This window comes from Aspergillus steynii, assembly GCF_002849105.1.
Source record: "Aspergillus steynii IBT 23096 chromosome Unknown P170scaffold_4, whole genome shotgun sequence".
Lineage (NCBI taxonomy): Eukaryota > Fungi > Ascomycota > Eurotiomycetes > Eurotiales > Aspergillaceae > Aspergillus > Aspergillus steynii.
The window spans coordinates 1,920,733-1,933,862 of record NW_020194401.1 but is presented as its reverse complement, the minus strand read 5'-3'; the positions used below and the strand labels follow the sequence as shown (position 1 = coordinate 1,933,862).

The window sequence follows — 13,130 nt, the reverse complement described above, 5'->3', positions numbered from 1 at the left end:
TACAACAAAAGTCCGCATTAAAAAAAAAAAAAAAAAAAACACCGCAAAGATGGTCTTCCGATTCGCAAGTCTCCCCTCCCTCCCTCACTCCCCCCCTCCAATCCCCCCTTTACCCCCAATCCAACCCCCCAATCCCTCAATCCCGCAATCCCCCTCCCCTCCCCAAAATAACTAACACCGAAAGCAACAGGCCAAAACCATCGACCCCATAACCCTCTTCCACAAGCCCTCCCTACCCAGCTCCGCGCGGACCCTAAACATCCTGAAACAAGCCTCCGCGGCCGCCGAATCCGGGTCCCTACCATCCAGCACGCGGGGAGAGTTCCAGCTCGAGATCACGACGGCCCCGCCGACGACCGACCAGCTGCGCAACATCCTCGACTATGTGACGGCGAACCCGGCGGGCGCGGGCGCGAACAAGAAGCAGTATGCGATTGAGGAGGTGGTTCGGGGGGCGAGGGACGCGGAGGAGGCGGTGAAACGGTTTAAGGAGGATCCCGAGGGGAGTTTTGTGAGGCCCGTGGTATGTTTTCTCTCTCTCTCTCTCTCTCCTGGCTTGTGTGAATTAGGTGGATTGGTTGAGGGTGTGGTGCTAACGTGTCTAGACGGTCGATTGGACGAATGGGCAGGCGGTGGTTGGGGATAATGAGTCGGAGATTCTCAGGATGGTGCATCAGTTGGATGTGGATTAAATATCTCCCATTCATTTACATTCAGGTGAAGACTCAGTGATTGACTGTATTATCAGATCTCTACGATACCATCTATGTATCTTATCTTACAAGCAATACTCTCAACTCCAGACCATGAAACCCTCCCCTCGGTGATAATGCATACAAGTCTGATGGCGGATCCATGAACATTAAACACATACTTCGCTCATGTCAATTCAAACATAAAGTCAATCAAAGTCAATGCGAGATCCAGCTCGTGACGTGCCCGAAATAAAGAGAGAGAGAAAGAAACTTAGAACATCGTGCCGAATGATCCGTCGGTTGGTATCGGCTTCCGCGGTGAGCTCCGGCCCGAGTTGTCCATGGCCGGTTTCCGATGCCTGCACTAGTTAGCATCATTACCCAAATTGATATTGAAGGAGGACATACCGAAATGTAAACCCAACAAACAGTCCCTTGTTCATCTTATCATCTCGTTCCGCCATCTCTTCCAATGCTCGTTGCTTGTCGTGAACCTCCTTGTACTTGGCCATGTCCGCCTCGCTGGAGAAGTCGTCAAAGTATCCGGCATCCGTCTCCGAATCCAGCTCGGGCACAAACGGCGCGCGCTGCTCGCGCAAGCGGTCAAAATCAACCTCGCTGAAGTAGTCGTGCGAGTGGATCTCCTGGATGTTCTTGAATCGTCGGTCCTTCGAGGCCACAAGCTTCGTGATTAGATCCCATGTGCGACGCGACAGGAAGTAATTGGGGTCTTCGTAAACCGGTTTGCGCAGCACCTTCTGCCAGTTCTTCAGGTTTTGCCACGTTTCATCCACCGTGGCGCCTGCAAATGGCGGGTATCCGGCCAGCGCCTCGAACAGCATACACCCGAGACTCCAATAATCCACCGTAAAGTCATATTCCTCGCCCTTGAGCACTTCGGGTGCCATGTAGTCGGGCGACCCGACGATCGACTTGGCATAGTTAACTTGTCGATCTCGTAGCGTCCGGTACCCCTGCCGTCGTTCGGCCATCGTACGCTGCTCCATCGGGCGGCCAAACGGCACCGGCGTGTTGCCTACCTCCTCCAGCTTCACCCGCATCGACTCGATCTTGCCGGGATTCAACATGCCCGCTGCTAACCCAAAATCAGTCAATTTCACATGACCGGTCGAGTCGATGAGGAAGTTCTCTGGCTTGAGATCGCGATGAATGTAGCCTAGAGCATGTAGAGCGTCGATGCAGCTGAACATTTCGGCGATATAGTACCGCGCATGGCGATTATGCAGAACCCCGGTGTTGTTCAGCAGCGTGCGGAAATCTCCTCCCGGCACGTACTCCATGGCCAGATAGATCTGGGTATCGTCCTGGAACGCGTACAGCAGCTTGACGAGCCACTCGCTCTTGGCGGCCGTGAGGATATCACGCTCCGTCAGAATGTGTCGAATTTCATCCAGCTTGAACAGGAGTTTTTTGCTCATAACCTTCAATGCGCACACTTCCCGGGTGTCCTTCTTCTGTGCCAGATACACCTGACCGTACCCACCTTGGCCCACCTGGGTCAAAATTTGGAAGTCATGTTGGCGCAATCGGGTGCGACGCTTGCGCAGGTGAGCGCGCTCTCGTCCTAGGTATTTTAAAAGGGCGGGCTCATAGTCATCCATCGACGTCGCAGGAGGCTCGGGGTGTGCCGCTCGGAACTGGGTAAGACGATTCTGGCGGTTGTGAACATAGCTGAGTAAATCGAAGTAGTGATCGAGGAAGTCTAATCTACCGTCAGCACAAAAGGCGTACGTTGACCAATCAAACCGAGGACCTACATAATTGGGTGACGTTGACCAGTCGCTTGACTCGAGGGTCCTGCAGTTTTTCCATCTCCTCCGGCGTCAACCCGCGCATCGGGACCTGACGTCGCTGGATGCTTTCCATGTCGCGAGGCTGGTAGGGTTCATGACGGGAGATAGCTGCTGCCGCGGGATTCGGACCGAGTGGTTTCGTCGTTCGAGTAGGACTAGGGGGGGTGTTTTCTTTATTGGACTTGCGCGTCGGACTGGCCTGAGGGGAACGAATCACGCTCTCGCTGAAGTCTTCCACCGACCCCTTGGGCGGCGCGAACATGGGATGATCATAGTGGTTGTATTGGCTCTTGGTGGGCGAGGTGGGGTTCAGTTTCAAGGCCTTGTCGAATACATTGGGGAGGTCGAGGGCACCGGGAGGGAATCGGCTTTTGCTGGGACTGCCCTGCGGAGTCTGGACGGGACTGGTGAAGCCATTGTCGGCGGGGGTGGAGGGGCGATCCAGAGGAACGTTGCCCGAGCGGGTGTGCAGCAGCGGAGGGGGATTGGGCAGCCTTAGGCCTAGACGATCGGAAGGCTCAACGTCGAGGGGCATGGTCATGGATGCCACGGTCAGGACACGACACGACTGAAGTCAAAAACCACCTCCGAGTGGGATCCGTCTGTCAAATCGGACAGGTGGGCGACTGGACCCCTTAATAAGGGCGAGACTCCGCCAACGGAGCGCTGGAGCTGGTTCAGGTGGAGGGAGCAACGGAGGGGCGGAAAAAGAAGGCAGGGCGATGGCAGGCAGAACCCGGTGTGCGGTTCCTGAAACCTCGGTGGGGAAAACGATGCCCCGATGGACAGGGCAGAGAGACAAAGAGCGCTGGATCAGCCAGACTCACACAAAAGCCACTTCCGTCCACAGTCGGGAGCCGAAGAATGGCTTTGTTTTTGGGTTGAGATCAGGAGGAGACCAGTTCAGGATCGCCGGAGGGAGGAGAGAGGCGAGAGGGTGTTTTCCTTGGAGGGGTCGTGTCCGAGATCGATCAAAGACGAAGAAGAAAGAGGGAACGACGAAGAAAAGCAGAGAAAGACAGTCCCGAGAGTCGGTCGGCGGCGACAGGGATAGAAAAGATGGAAGATGACGCCGAAGGAGGAGCGACCGACGCAGCCAGCCACGACGTCCCCACAGTCACTGGACCAACGGCAGCCCTGAATGGCGACGGTTTCCCCAGCAACTCCCTTGACTTCAGCTCTGGAGATCCAGATGGTCCCGTCGGCGACTTAATCGTCTGCGAAAATCAAGGAACCGGCTCCTGATTGGGCTCAATCCACCTGCAAGTCATGATCCGCGAGGAGTAATGGAGCCCTGGCGCTCTCTGGCTCGTAATCCGGGTTGTCGAATGCTGACCGACGCGGCATTAGCGAGATCGACTAGATCCATTGGGCTGGTCCGATCGAACTCAGAGCCTCTCCCGGTCCGATTCTTATATTAAACCGGATCGATTAATTCAGATTGCTGCCGGGGGGGCAGGCTTATCCCCTAAAGGCCGCAGTCTCACCCCCGGTCAACATCTCTTGTCCTACACTACTGATTCCAAATGTGCTGCAGCGAGATCATGTACGACGTGAACCCTCGCGCTGGTTGCCAGGCACCCTTGTTTATCTAGAAGTCCCCCGTCATAACATTATGCCTACTTGATCGATAGTTCCAAGGCCCGCAAATTAAACCCATTTTAAACCCATGGGTGACGGTGGGGATCCGATCCATGGTCCCGAGGCCCGATGATCCAAACAAACAAGCCATCATGTTCCTTGCCAGGATCCCACGATCGACTGGGATTCCTCTTCCGCCCAATCCGTGGCCTGAATCCCCATCGCTTAGGCGGCTCCTTTGGCTCTTTGCCCGGTCTACCCCCGATGTTAGCCCCGTTCGTGCCCCTCTCCGACTCAGAACCAAGGAAACTCACGTAAAATGCCAACCCGTACGACGGCGTCGTAAACGTTATCTTCGCGCCCTTGGGGAAGTGAAACACGTCGCCCGGAGTCGCCGTGACCTTCTGGCCCGTCTCGTCGGAGATTTCGAACTCGCCTTCCAGGATGATCTTCATTTCATCGTAGGTATATTCGTAAACCAGCGGGGTACCTTTCTCGAGCCGGTAGAAGCCGGCGGAGATGGGTTTTTCGGGGTTGTTTTGATCACTGGAACCGGCCAGTTCTGTTGTATGTCAAGGAGTCACCTGCTCATACCTCGAGTCGATGTCACCAAGAAAGGCATTTTCGTTGGCGATCAAAGGAGGCTTGAAGGTGGACTGAGCCTTTGGGTGGTACACTAAGCCGATGGTCATTTTGCTAGCTTCGTATAGGTCTCGGACAGGGTTTGGCTGCGCAATTAATGGTTCAAATAAAGTCTCAACCAGGCACTTGGGCACAGCCTGTCGATTGGGACCTTCGGTTTTATAATTGGTTTACTATTGCCAACCTCGATGTTGAAAAGCGTTGTCGAATGCGAGCACGAGCAGTCTTGTACAAACTCGCATCCAGCTGCTCGAATAGGCAGGCCAAGGAGTGGGAAGCACCAACTTTTGAGGGGTAATGAGGGGAGACCCCTCGATATCAGCAAGGATGCGAGATAGTCGATCCAAGTATATCCAGCGTCTTTCCGTGCGACTCCGGAGACTTTGCGATCCTCTGGCAATGACACCTCGCGTCCTGTTGACTGGCCGGAAATAAACTGCTCATCATCCGTGGCTTCTCTTCCAAGCCCATCATCTTGCGACCGTCATACAGACCTTATTTGATAAAACGAGCTTAGTCTATATTGAAGGTTAGAACTACTTGACCCAAATATGGGGTTAGTGAACTTAGCTCCAAGTGCTGTTCAACCTCCCATCAAACTAAGTTGGGCCATCACATCACGACATTTCTCAAAATGAGTAGTCGATGAACACTTTGATTCTGTAATATTTTAACAGGCGAAATAATAGATCGATTGTACCAATCACAAAAGGAAGCCCCCCTGTTGTTGTTATCGAATCTGTTATAAAATGATCGTGCCTATTTAATTAGCCTGGATTTAGCAAGTCTCAAACACTATTCAAGGCCCATGGGATCTGCTGCTAGTTCAATGAAATCCCAATCTAAATAAGCTGCTAGCTTTCGATGAAGCAGTACTATATAGAGGCCAGGCAAAATTATTTTCACTTTTCATGCGGCCTACAAGGTCTCAGCAACACTTGATATGATGGTATCGTACCTGTATTGCATATTCAACGAGTATTCTTTCTGCAGATCTCAAGAAACAACTATTATTTCACAAAAAGGTAAGATTCAATATATGTTTTTCTCAAAAAAGAAAAGAAAAGAAAAGAAAAGTCAATAAACAGATACTGAATCCACGAGAGATAAAGTCCGGAGTAAGCTCCAAGGTAGCTACAAGTTCAAACATGTGATAACTAGCGAGGTGAACCTTTGTATTGTGCATAATTCATCGGGAAGCCTGTCACAAAGATGAAGGTAGCTGCTAATTCGCCAATGCCCATAGCTTCTGTGACGAGGTTGGAAATTTGAATCTCCTGTGTCCTTTTTCGGAGATTTTCAGCTTGTCTAATACACGCGAGCTAAAGGAATATCAAAGTGGTGCTTTTATATTCCGTTGCAGTATCTTATGTGATCAATGCTAAGGGCATGCTTGCAAGTTCTAAGCAAGATTCGGGCATTAATACATCAGATAGTTGCCAACTCTGTGCTCAAAGTGACGCATGTGGTTTGGAACGAAAGCGTGTAGCAGCCTGCTAGATATGTACTTGATCTGTCATATGGGAGTGTCTATCACATGAGACTTCCTACATCACCTTTGACGAGATACAAACTGCTTGTTTAAGGAATGGCTTGTAGTTTAGATCAACAATGATCATGCTTGGTTTCTGCCAAATGCTACTACGTACGAGCTGGTGTAGTGTCTCTATTATAGATTAAAACACTAGAAGGCTACTTTCTCCCGTGCTTTATACATACTGTGAGCAGTTTACTCCTGCAGTGTAGGGCAAGCAATTGGCTTGCCCTTACCCTCTCGGTTGTACAAAAATGGAACACAATCAGAAGAATGATTATTGACAAGTCTCTGCCGGCCATGCTGTCAGACACGACCCTTCCGATAAGCCTATCAGAGCGATAGCAAGTGCATTACTCATGGATATTCATGAGAATTCGAGATAACCCAGGACGGCCGATTCGGGTTTAGCGCCATTCTCTGGGATTCTTTTGCCCGAATGGGTTAGTGGTTCCCCGGCCTATCAGGCAAGCGCCCAATCACCGTCTCTGTCCGGGCGATCGACGGCCGGACACCTCCCTCGTCCTCGTCCATCTCACCCTCACCTCTCTCGTTCTTTCTTCCCCTCTTTCTCATTCCCTATCCCCCACTCCTGATCCTCGCTCTCCGTTCTCATTCCGTCTTTCCTCCATTCAGACGGGTTGCATTCACCAGAACCGAGGAACGCAACCCCTATCAAGAAGCATTTCCCGCGGATAGTCTTTCTCTCGCGGTTGGTCCCAAGGACCAGTACTAACGTCACTAACCTCATCTCGCTAGTAGAGTCTGAACTGACCTCACCTCGCACCTTCTTGGCTGCAAGCACAAACCAGATTGCAGAGTCAGAAACCTAGTGCAGACTGCATCGCAGGGAAACCCTCTCCTTTGCCTTCCAATCTCCCTCCTGATTTGCTCGTCGACATTGTTCACCCGTGCCATTCTTCCCCTCTCCTCCCTCCACTCTTTTCTTTCGTCTGTCCCATCCCCACCTCGGCCCTCTGGATCCAAGGTTTTCTGGAAATAGGAAAGGGAAAATATCACCGAGAGAAACCTTTTCACCTAAACCGGTCAACTTGATCCAACCCCATTCTGGTATCCCGCTGTACCCAGCACGCCTTAACGCCTTCAATGGTCTGATCCGGATCAAAACCATTCTCCGGACCGGAACCTCCAGCCGAGATAAGTTTAAGCCAGAAAGACCAGGCAAGGCAAGGTGAAAATCAAGAAGCGAGGAAATAAAATAGCTCGCTCTTTCCCTTTTCTTTTTCCTCTCTTCTAAGCACTCCCCCCTCGCTTCTTTTTCTCAAACTTTCGAACACTGCATCTTGGTCAAAAATTACGCATTCAACCAGACTCATACAAAAGTATCATTTGCCTCGTCCTGTCAGCCCATGCAGCAAAGCAGTGCGTGTCCCTTCCACCTCGACCTCAACCCTATGCAGATTTCGATCCTCGATATCCTCGATCCCGCGCAGAACCCGATACATCATCAATAAGGAACTGATCCTTCCTGAACTATCTTGCTTCCCTCTTTCCATTTTCTTCTCGTCTCTAACATACTGGCACGAATATCTCATCTCTTTCTACCTACCTACCCACTGCTGCTGCTGCTCTGCTACTCAGCACGAAAGCGAGAAACAAAAAAACAAAACACAAAAGCAATACCAATCTACCTACCTACCTACCTATCTACCTGACTTACTGCTACTACATCAGTAATCCGATAGATTATTAGTATCTATCTATATAAGTCTCGGGTCCATCTACCCGCCTGAACCTCGACCTTCCGACGCAGACAATACCTGACCTATACGCGGCACTTATCGATTGCGCTCACATCCACGTCCCGACGGCGGCCTTTTGTTCTTTTTGCTTCTTCTGTCCACAGCGACTTCCACAGCGACATACCACCGAAACCCGCAGTCGATTCCTGGTTCCATCGTTCTTTTTCCCCAAAGCAGATCTACCTCGTTTTACCTACTCCAACAACTACGATAACTATTGCATCCCATGCGCCATTCCTGTCCGTTCGAAAAGTAAAATCCGACGCATCCGCACGAGAATCAAACCACCGAACCAGACCACTGCACCTACTTACAAGACCATCTTGATCTTCATCTACCGTGCAACATATTGATTACGTCCAAACCAGGTGCCCAACCAACCAAGTCATCGCGAACTCCAAACAGCATTTAAGAGAGAACATCAAGATGTCCGTATAGCAAGTGCAATCATTCCATGACGCTGAAAGCAGAATAATTTATTAAAAACAAAAGGAAACGCCATGCTGATTTAACCGGAGGAAACCAGATCGTAATAAAATAAAGCCAAATCCACAAGCAGTCAAAAAGCACAAACGAAAGCATACATCAACGCAACGAAACAAAACAAAAAGCGTGCTTGCTACTCGTATCGTGATACATGAAAGTCTGCCTATCGCAACCGCAACCGCAACCCCATCGCAACCAAACAGACTACCAAAAAGCGCAAACCAAAAGCACAACCAGAACCAAAATGACGACCGTGGCCATAACGAGCGATCTGGAGCCCTATCTGGCCTCCCTTCGATCCTATCTAGCTAGAGAGAAGATGGATTCGTCGTCGTCGTCGTCATCGATGTCTCCTCGACCGGAGGTAGAAGATGCAGAGGGAAGCGATGAGAACTCGACAAGCTCCCCTGGATCGCGACCACCGATGGTGGAGGATTCACGGCGGGAGGTGAAGCGTGAGGTGAACAGAAAGGTTGAAAAATATACAGCCCGGCCGGTTGGTAAAGAGTCTATCCCGAGATCTTCTTTACCCTAGGAATACTATTGATACCACAATGAATTGTCAGTTCTTGCTAAATTTGTGCAACGCAAACAGAAAAGAAGAAAAGGAGAGAGAGAAAAAAAGGAAAGAAAAAGAAAAGGTGAAAGATAAAGAAGAGGCTTACCTTCCCAGCCCCAGTCCTGCATCACGTTCACCCAGTGTAAGCTACCCCGGACTGTTTTTTCAAATTCTATGTTCTCAAGAGGCGATGCTGCCGAAGCTCGACGTGTGTTTACGGAAGTGATCCGAGAAGAGACCGCGCGCTCGTCCGCGGCGGGCCGTCTCCACGGATCTCTGCCGTAGACAGGATTACTGGGTGAGCGGTCTCCTGATCCCGAGCCCATGAACGACAGCCCGTCTTTCCCAACGGCGTCGCGAGGTAGGGCTTGGGAGTTGGAGCGGCCGGCGGCACGCGCTTGTCGTCGCTGCTTCTCCGTCTCGAACGCATCCCGACGAGTCCAGACTTCACGGACAACTTCTATACACCGGTCAATCGACCCCAGCATCAGGCGGGTCTGGATTGCGGTCCACCGATTCATTACCCATTCCCGGTCCTCTTCTTGCTCTGCCTCGCACCCAGCCGCCAGCAGGGGAAACATCTGGATGATTGTTGTCCGAGAGCTGGGAGGCACCGTGGCTAACAGAATCAACACCCGCTTTGCCAATTCAGGTGCCGGCTCCGAGGGCATTTCAGGGACAGCTTGATGCAGGTAAAGAAGGGTTGCCCAGCGGTAAGCATGGGCAGTCTGGATACTATGCTGCACCTCTGATGTTGGATCCTCAGGTGGTTCAAACCAGTCAGGGGGCTCCCACTGCTCGACAAGCCTCTTCAATTCGATAGCCTCAGAGACAAGCGAGATAGAGTTGGACTCCGTCTTTCGAACCCGTTGAATCAACCGAACAACCCGATCTATGAGTGGGAAAAGAGTGGTGGCACAGCCCATCAAAGGATCAATTTCATGTACTGCATCGCTAGGGGGTTGAGGGACCGTTAGTTCCAGGTCTGCGTTTCCGCTATCCTCATGGGACGTCAATCGCGCAATCACGTCCATATACAGCCAAGTGTTATAGAGAAACCGAACCCTTTCTAGATCGGTCCCGCTCATCCCACTTTGCAATCCCGTCCCGATGACCTGCGACACCAGCGCCTTCGCACCGCGGAGATGCTGGATACACGTGCGAGTGTGTTGATCCCACGTGTCGGCGAAGGCAAGTGCCAGACTCGTTGCCAACGCGGCATCTGTTCTCATGTTCTGTATGTCTTGCACCATGCAGGTGATGCTCTGGCGCATGTGATCCACACCGAGAACCCTCAGCGCAGGGACTTGTTTGCTGGAATGAAACGCGGCCAAAGCAAAGACAGCGTGGTAGAGGGCAGGGGTATCCTTGGCCAACGGCCAGATCAAGGTTCGCCAAGGGTTCTCATGAGCACCATCTTTTATCGACAATATCCCGCAGGTCACTCTGTCGAACTGCAACACCAGCATTTCAGGGGCAGCGATTCCAAACCGGGGCTCTTGGAGCATTTCCGGCGGAGAGTTCATATTATGAAGGTGCGACATGAAACCCGGCCCCCCAAGTCCCGGGATAGGTGGTCCCATGCCCCGATCAGACTGTCGTACAATCTCTTCGATATCATCATTATCTCTTTCCAGGAGAGCCTCGAAACTGAAATTATCGGGGTCTTGAAGATTATCCCCCTCAGACGTTGCGACCGTAGTTCGGTCAGGGCTAGTCTCTTGGTCTAGGGCTGGAAACGATATGTCCGAGAGCCAGGAGGAATGGTCTGAAGGAGTGATCTCTGCTAGTGAGGGTGCAGTGATATCCTCCCCCAGGCTACCTAACCGGTGCTGACTGAGAAAGTCATCTGCGAACTGGGTAATGTCACTCTGCGGGAATGACCCACTGGACTGGCCAGGTGAAGCATTCAGAATAGAAGAAATTTTATCAGGGCTCGACAGCTTCTTAGGTTCCACTGGCAAGCCGGTTGGCGACGTTGTCTGGCCTACCGCCCGTGCTGTTGAACGCGCTACTGCGGGCGGCGCTGCAGGACCGGAGTTGGTTCTCCGGTGAGAGGGAGGCGACGATGACACTGTGTAAACAAGGGGTCAGGGCCGTCCGCAATGGTCAGCTGCGATCATGAATGCCTACCTTTTTTGGACTTCGCAACCGCCGTTTTCTGGGCGACGTTGGTCTCTTCGAAGGGGCGCCATTTGAAGTCCTTTTTGTATCCACCACAGTCCACGTTCCGCTTTTTGCACTGCAGGCAAGTTGGCTTGGACTCGTCACATTTGAGTCGCTTTGTCTTGCAGGTGATGCAGCCTGGGGGTTGTGAGAGAATCACGACAAGGTCAGCGCACTGCGCATTAACTTGAGCAGCATTCGAGGCTCTCTTGCTTCGCCAATGAACCCCGCCTCGCTCTCATGAGATGGTAAATTTTGAAAGAACGGGTGGGACCGTACCATTACGGCTCTTGGACTGTTTGGGCTTGTTAGTAACCGGACTCGTGTTGGGACCGAAGGTGGCTGTTCTTTTAGCGGACGGAGGCGAGGCTTTGGGATGTGCACCGGCCGACGAGACGGCGGGCGGAATGTCTAAAATAGCGGACGGCGAAGGGATCTTGATTTCTTCCATTCCAGCCGAAGAAATGAGAACATGAAAATCATCCAAGCACTCCCCAGCCTATAAAAGGACCAAAACAAAGAGGACAGCAAGGGGGTTGTCGGGGTAGTGTTGTACAGAAAGAACAAAAAAATGGGTAGGTAGCTACGGATCCCAGAAAACAGACGAAGAAAAATGCAAATAAAAAAAAATAATAAATACAATAGACCAGATAAATGGAATCCAGGTCTATGGAGATGAAGTAGAATGCAAGATGCAAAAAACTCGATGAAACGGTCTTTTAAGCCGTATCAGCCGGCAAGCGAGGGTGGATAGATAGGAGAAGGAGATAGATAACCCACTGCCCGAGGACTACCCCCAAATGATGAGGAGAAACGACATCAGGGTGATAAGAACGAGCCACTAGAGCAGCAAGACTGCGGAGACAGCTGGAACGAGGTGGGCGACGGGGATTCGCCGATCCAAGGCAGGAGCTTCGACAAGGGACGGGGGCTCCATTGGTACCGGGACGGATTGGAGATGGTCGCAGGTTCCTTTATGCACGATGTGTTAATGGATGGAGGGGTAAGGCATTGATCGTTAAGGACGCTGGTCTAGGGGGCTGAAGAAGCCAGCACCCACCTTGCGTGGTCGGTGAAATTGCCGGCCATTGATTAGGCCCAAACTTTTTTTTTATCGTTCACATTTTTTTCTAGCCCTCCCACCGACTCAACCTTCGCAGCGATGTTTCCAGACAAGTCATGCCCTTATCCCTCGGTGGCCGTGAGGAGAGGCGATAGGGTAGCAAAACGCCACACGGCGCATCGCATGGATGACGGTGAGAACTGGGGGGAACCAAGGATGGCGGTTGGCTCGCGTGAGAAAATCCCCCTCATGGGATTCGTCGGTCGGGTGGGCGGGATCTATAGATAGCAGCTAGTCGAGGAAAGGCAAGTGAGATGGAAGTAGAAGAGAAGGACAGCTCCGTGGAATGCGGAGAGAGAGGGAGAGTCAACCGTCCAGTGTATGAGAGGCCATTAGTCAGGCGCTCTGGCGGTTCCGTGGGCGTCGCTCGTTAGTGCTGGTCGTCCCTCGGTTTCCTCCTGCGACAAAGGCAGGTAACAATCTGGGGAACGTCGAACTACTCCAGACTCCGTGCCCAGACCATGGAATCCCCACACGTCGAAATGTGGGACAGAGAATCGATTACTCAATCGATATTGAACTTGAAATCTGCCACGAATCAGCTGCCCTCGCTGGAAGGGCCGTGAACGTGGAGTCTGGTCGGACTTGTTCCATCATCCATCCTCTGTCTTTCATCCTTGTTCGTGTCGAGCCCATTCCCATCATCTCATGCTGATCCCTGTGCTCATCTCCATCTCATTCCTAGCCTTTCTCTCCTCCCCGGCTACACTCACACTGAATCCAGTGCTGCGAACGGCGCATGACGCTTCCTGGCGAGTTGGATTTTA

At 51.8% G+C, this 13,130-nt stretch overlaps 6 protein-coding genes across 6 annotated transcripts; 2 read left to right on the top strand and 4 right to left on the bottom strand.

The window, feature by feature from the left end:
• Window positions 1–19: 19 nt before the first annotated feature.
• Window positions 20–931, top strand: P170DRAFT_408385 (uncharacterized protein). Its single transcript, XM_024846729.1, has 3 exons — window positions 20–64; window positions 191–523; window positions 606–931. The coding sequence occupies exons 1-3, from the start codon at window positions 50–52 to the stop codon at window positions 690–692; spliced, it is 435 nt and encodes a 144-aa protein (XP_024704573.1). The 5' UTR covers window positions 20–49; the 3' UTR covers window positions 693–931.
• Window positions 932–966: 35 nt separating this feature from the next.
• On the bottom strand, window positions 967–3,044 carry P170DRAFT_446974 (putative serine/threonine protein kinase; the record flags this gene model as incomplete). Its single annotated transcript, XM_024850843.1, has 3 exons — window positions 967–1,054; window positions 1,104–2,418; window positions 2,474–3,044. 3 exons carry the CDS (start codon window positions 3,042–3,044, stop codon window positions 967–969), a joined length of 1,974 nt encoding a protein of 657 aa, XP_024704572.1.
• A 1,271-nt stretch (window positions 3,045–4,315) lies between these two features.
• On the bottom strand, window positions 4,316–4,782 carry P170DRAFT_358413 (cupin domain-containing protein; the record flags this gene model as incomplete). Its single annotated transcript, XM_024844292.1, has 3 exons — window positions 4,316–4,345; window positions 4,405–4,636; window positions 4,685–4,782. The coding sequence occupies 3 exons, from the start codon at window positions 4,780–4,782 to the stop codon at window positions 4,316–4,318; spliced, it is 360 nt and encodes a 119-aa protein (XP_024704571.1).
• Window positions 4,783–8,356: 3,574 nt separating this feature from the next.
• P170DRAFT_436886 (uncharacterized protein) lies at window positions 8,357–9,053 on the top strand (the record flags this gene model as incomplete). Its single annotated transcript, XM_024849248.1, has 1 exon — window positions 8,357–9,053. Exon 1 carries the CDS (start codon window positions 8,760–8,762, stop codon window positions 9,048–9,050), a length of 291 nt encoding a protein of 96 aa, XP_024704570.1. The 5' UTR covers window positions 8,357–8,759.
• Window positions 9,054–9,055: 2 nt separating this feature from the next.
• Window positions 9,056–11,694, bottom strand: P170DRAFT_359090 (Zn(II)2Cys6 transcription factor; the record flags this gene model as incomplete). Its single annotated transcript, XM_024844332.1, has 4 exons — window positions 9,056–9,338; window positions 9,408–11,148; window positions 11,208–11,378; window positions 11,520–11,694. Coding segments are annotated over 4 exons (2,370 nt in total), but the record flags the coding sequence as incomplete, so codon positions are not given.
• Window positions 11,520–12,426, bottom strand: P170DRAFT_384003 (uncharacterized protein). Its single transcript, XM_024845664.1, has 2 exons — window positions 12,301–12,426; window positions 11,520–12,212 (listed from the first exon to the last, which is right to left on the bottom strand). The coding sequence occupies exons 1-2, from the start codon at window positions 12,327–12,329 to the stop codon at window positions 11,960–11,962; spliced, it is 282 nt and encodes a 93-aa protein (XP_024704568.1). The 5' UTR covers window positions 12,330–12,426; the 3' UTR covers window positions 11,520–11,959.
• Between the last annotated feature and the right edge of the window lie 704 nt (window positions 12,427–13,130).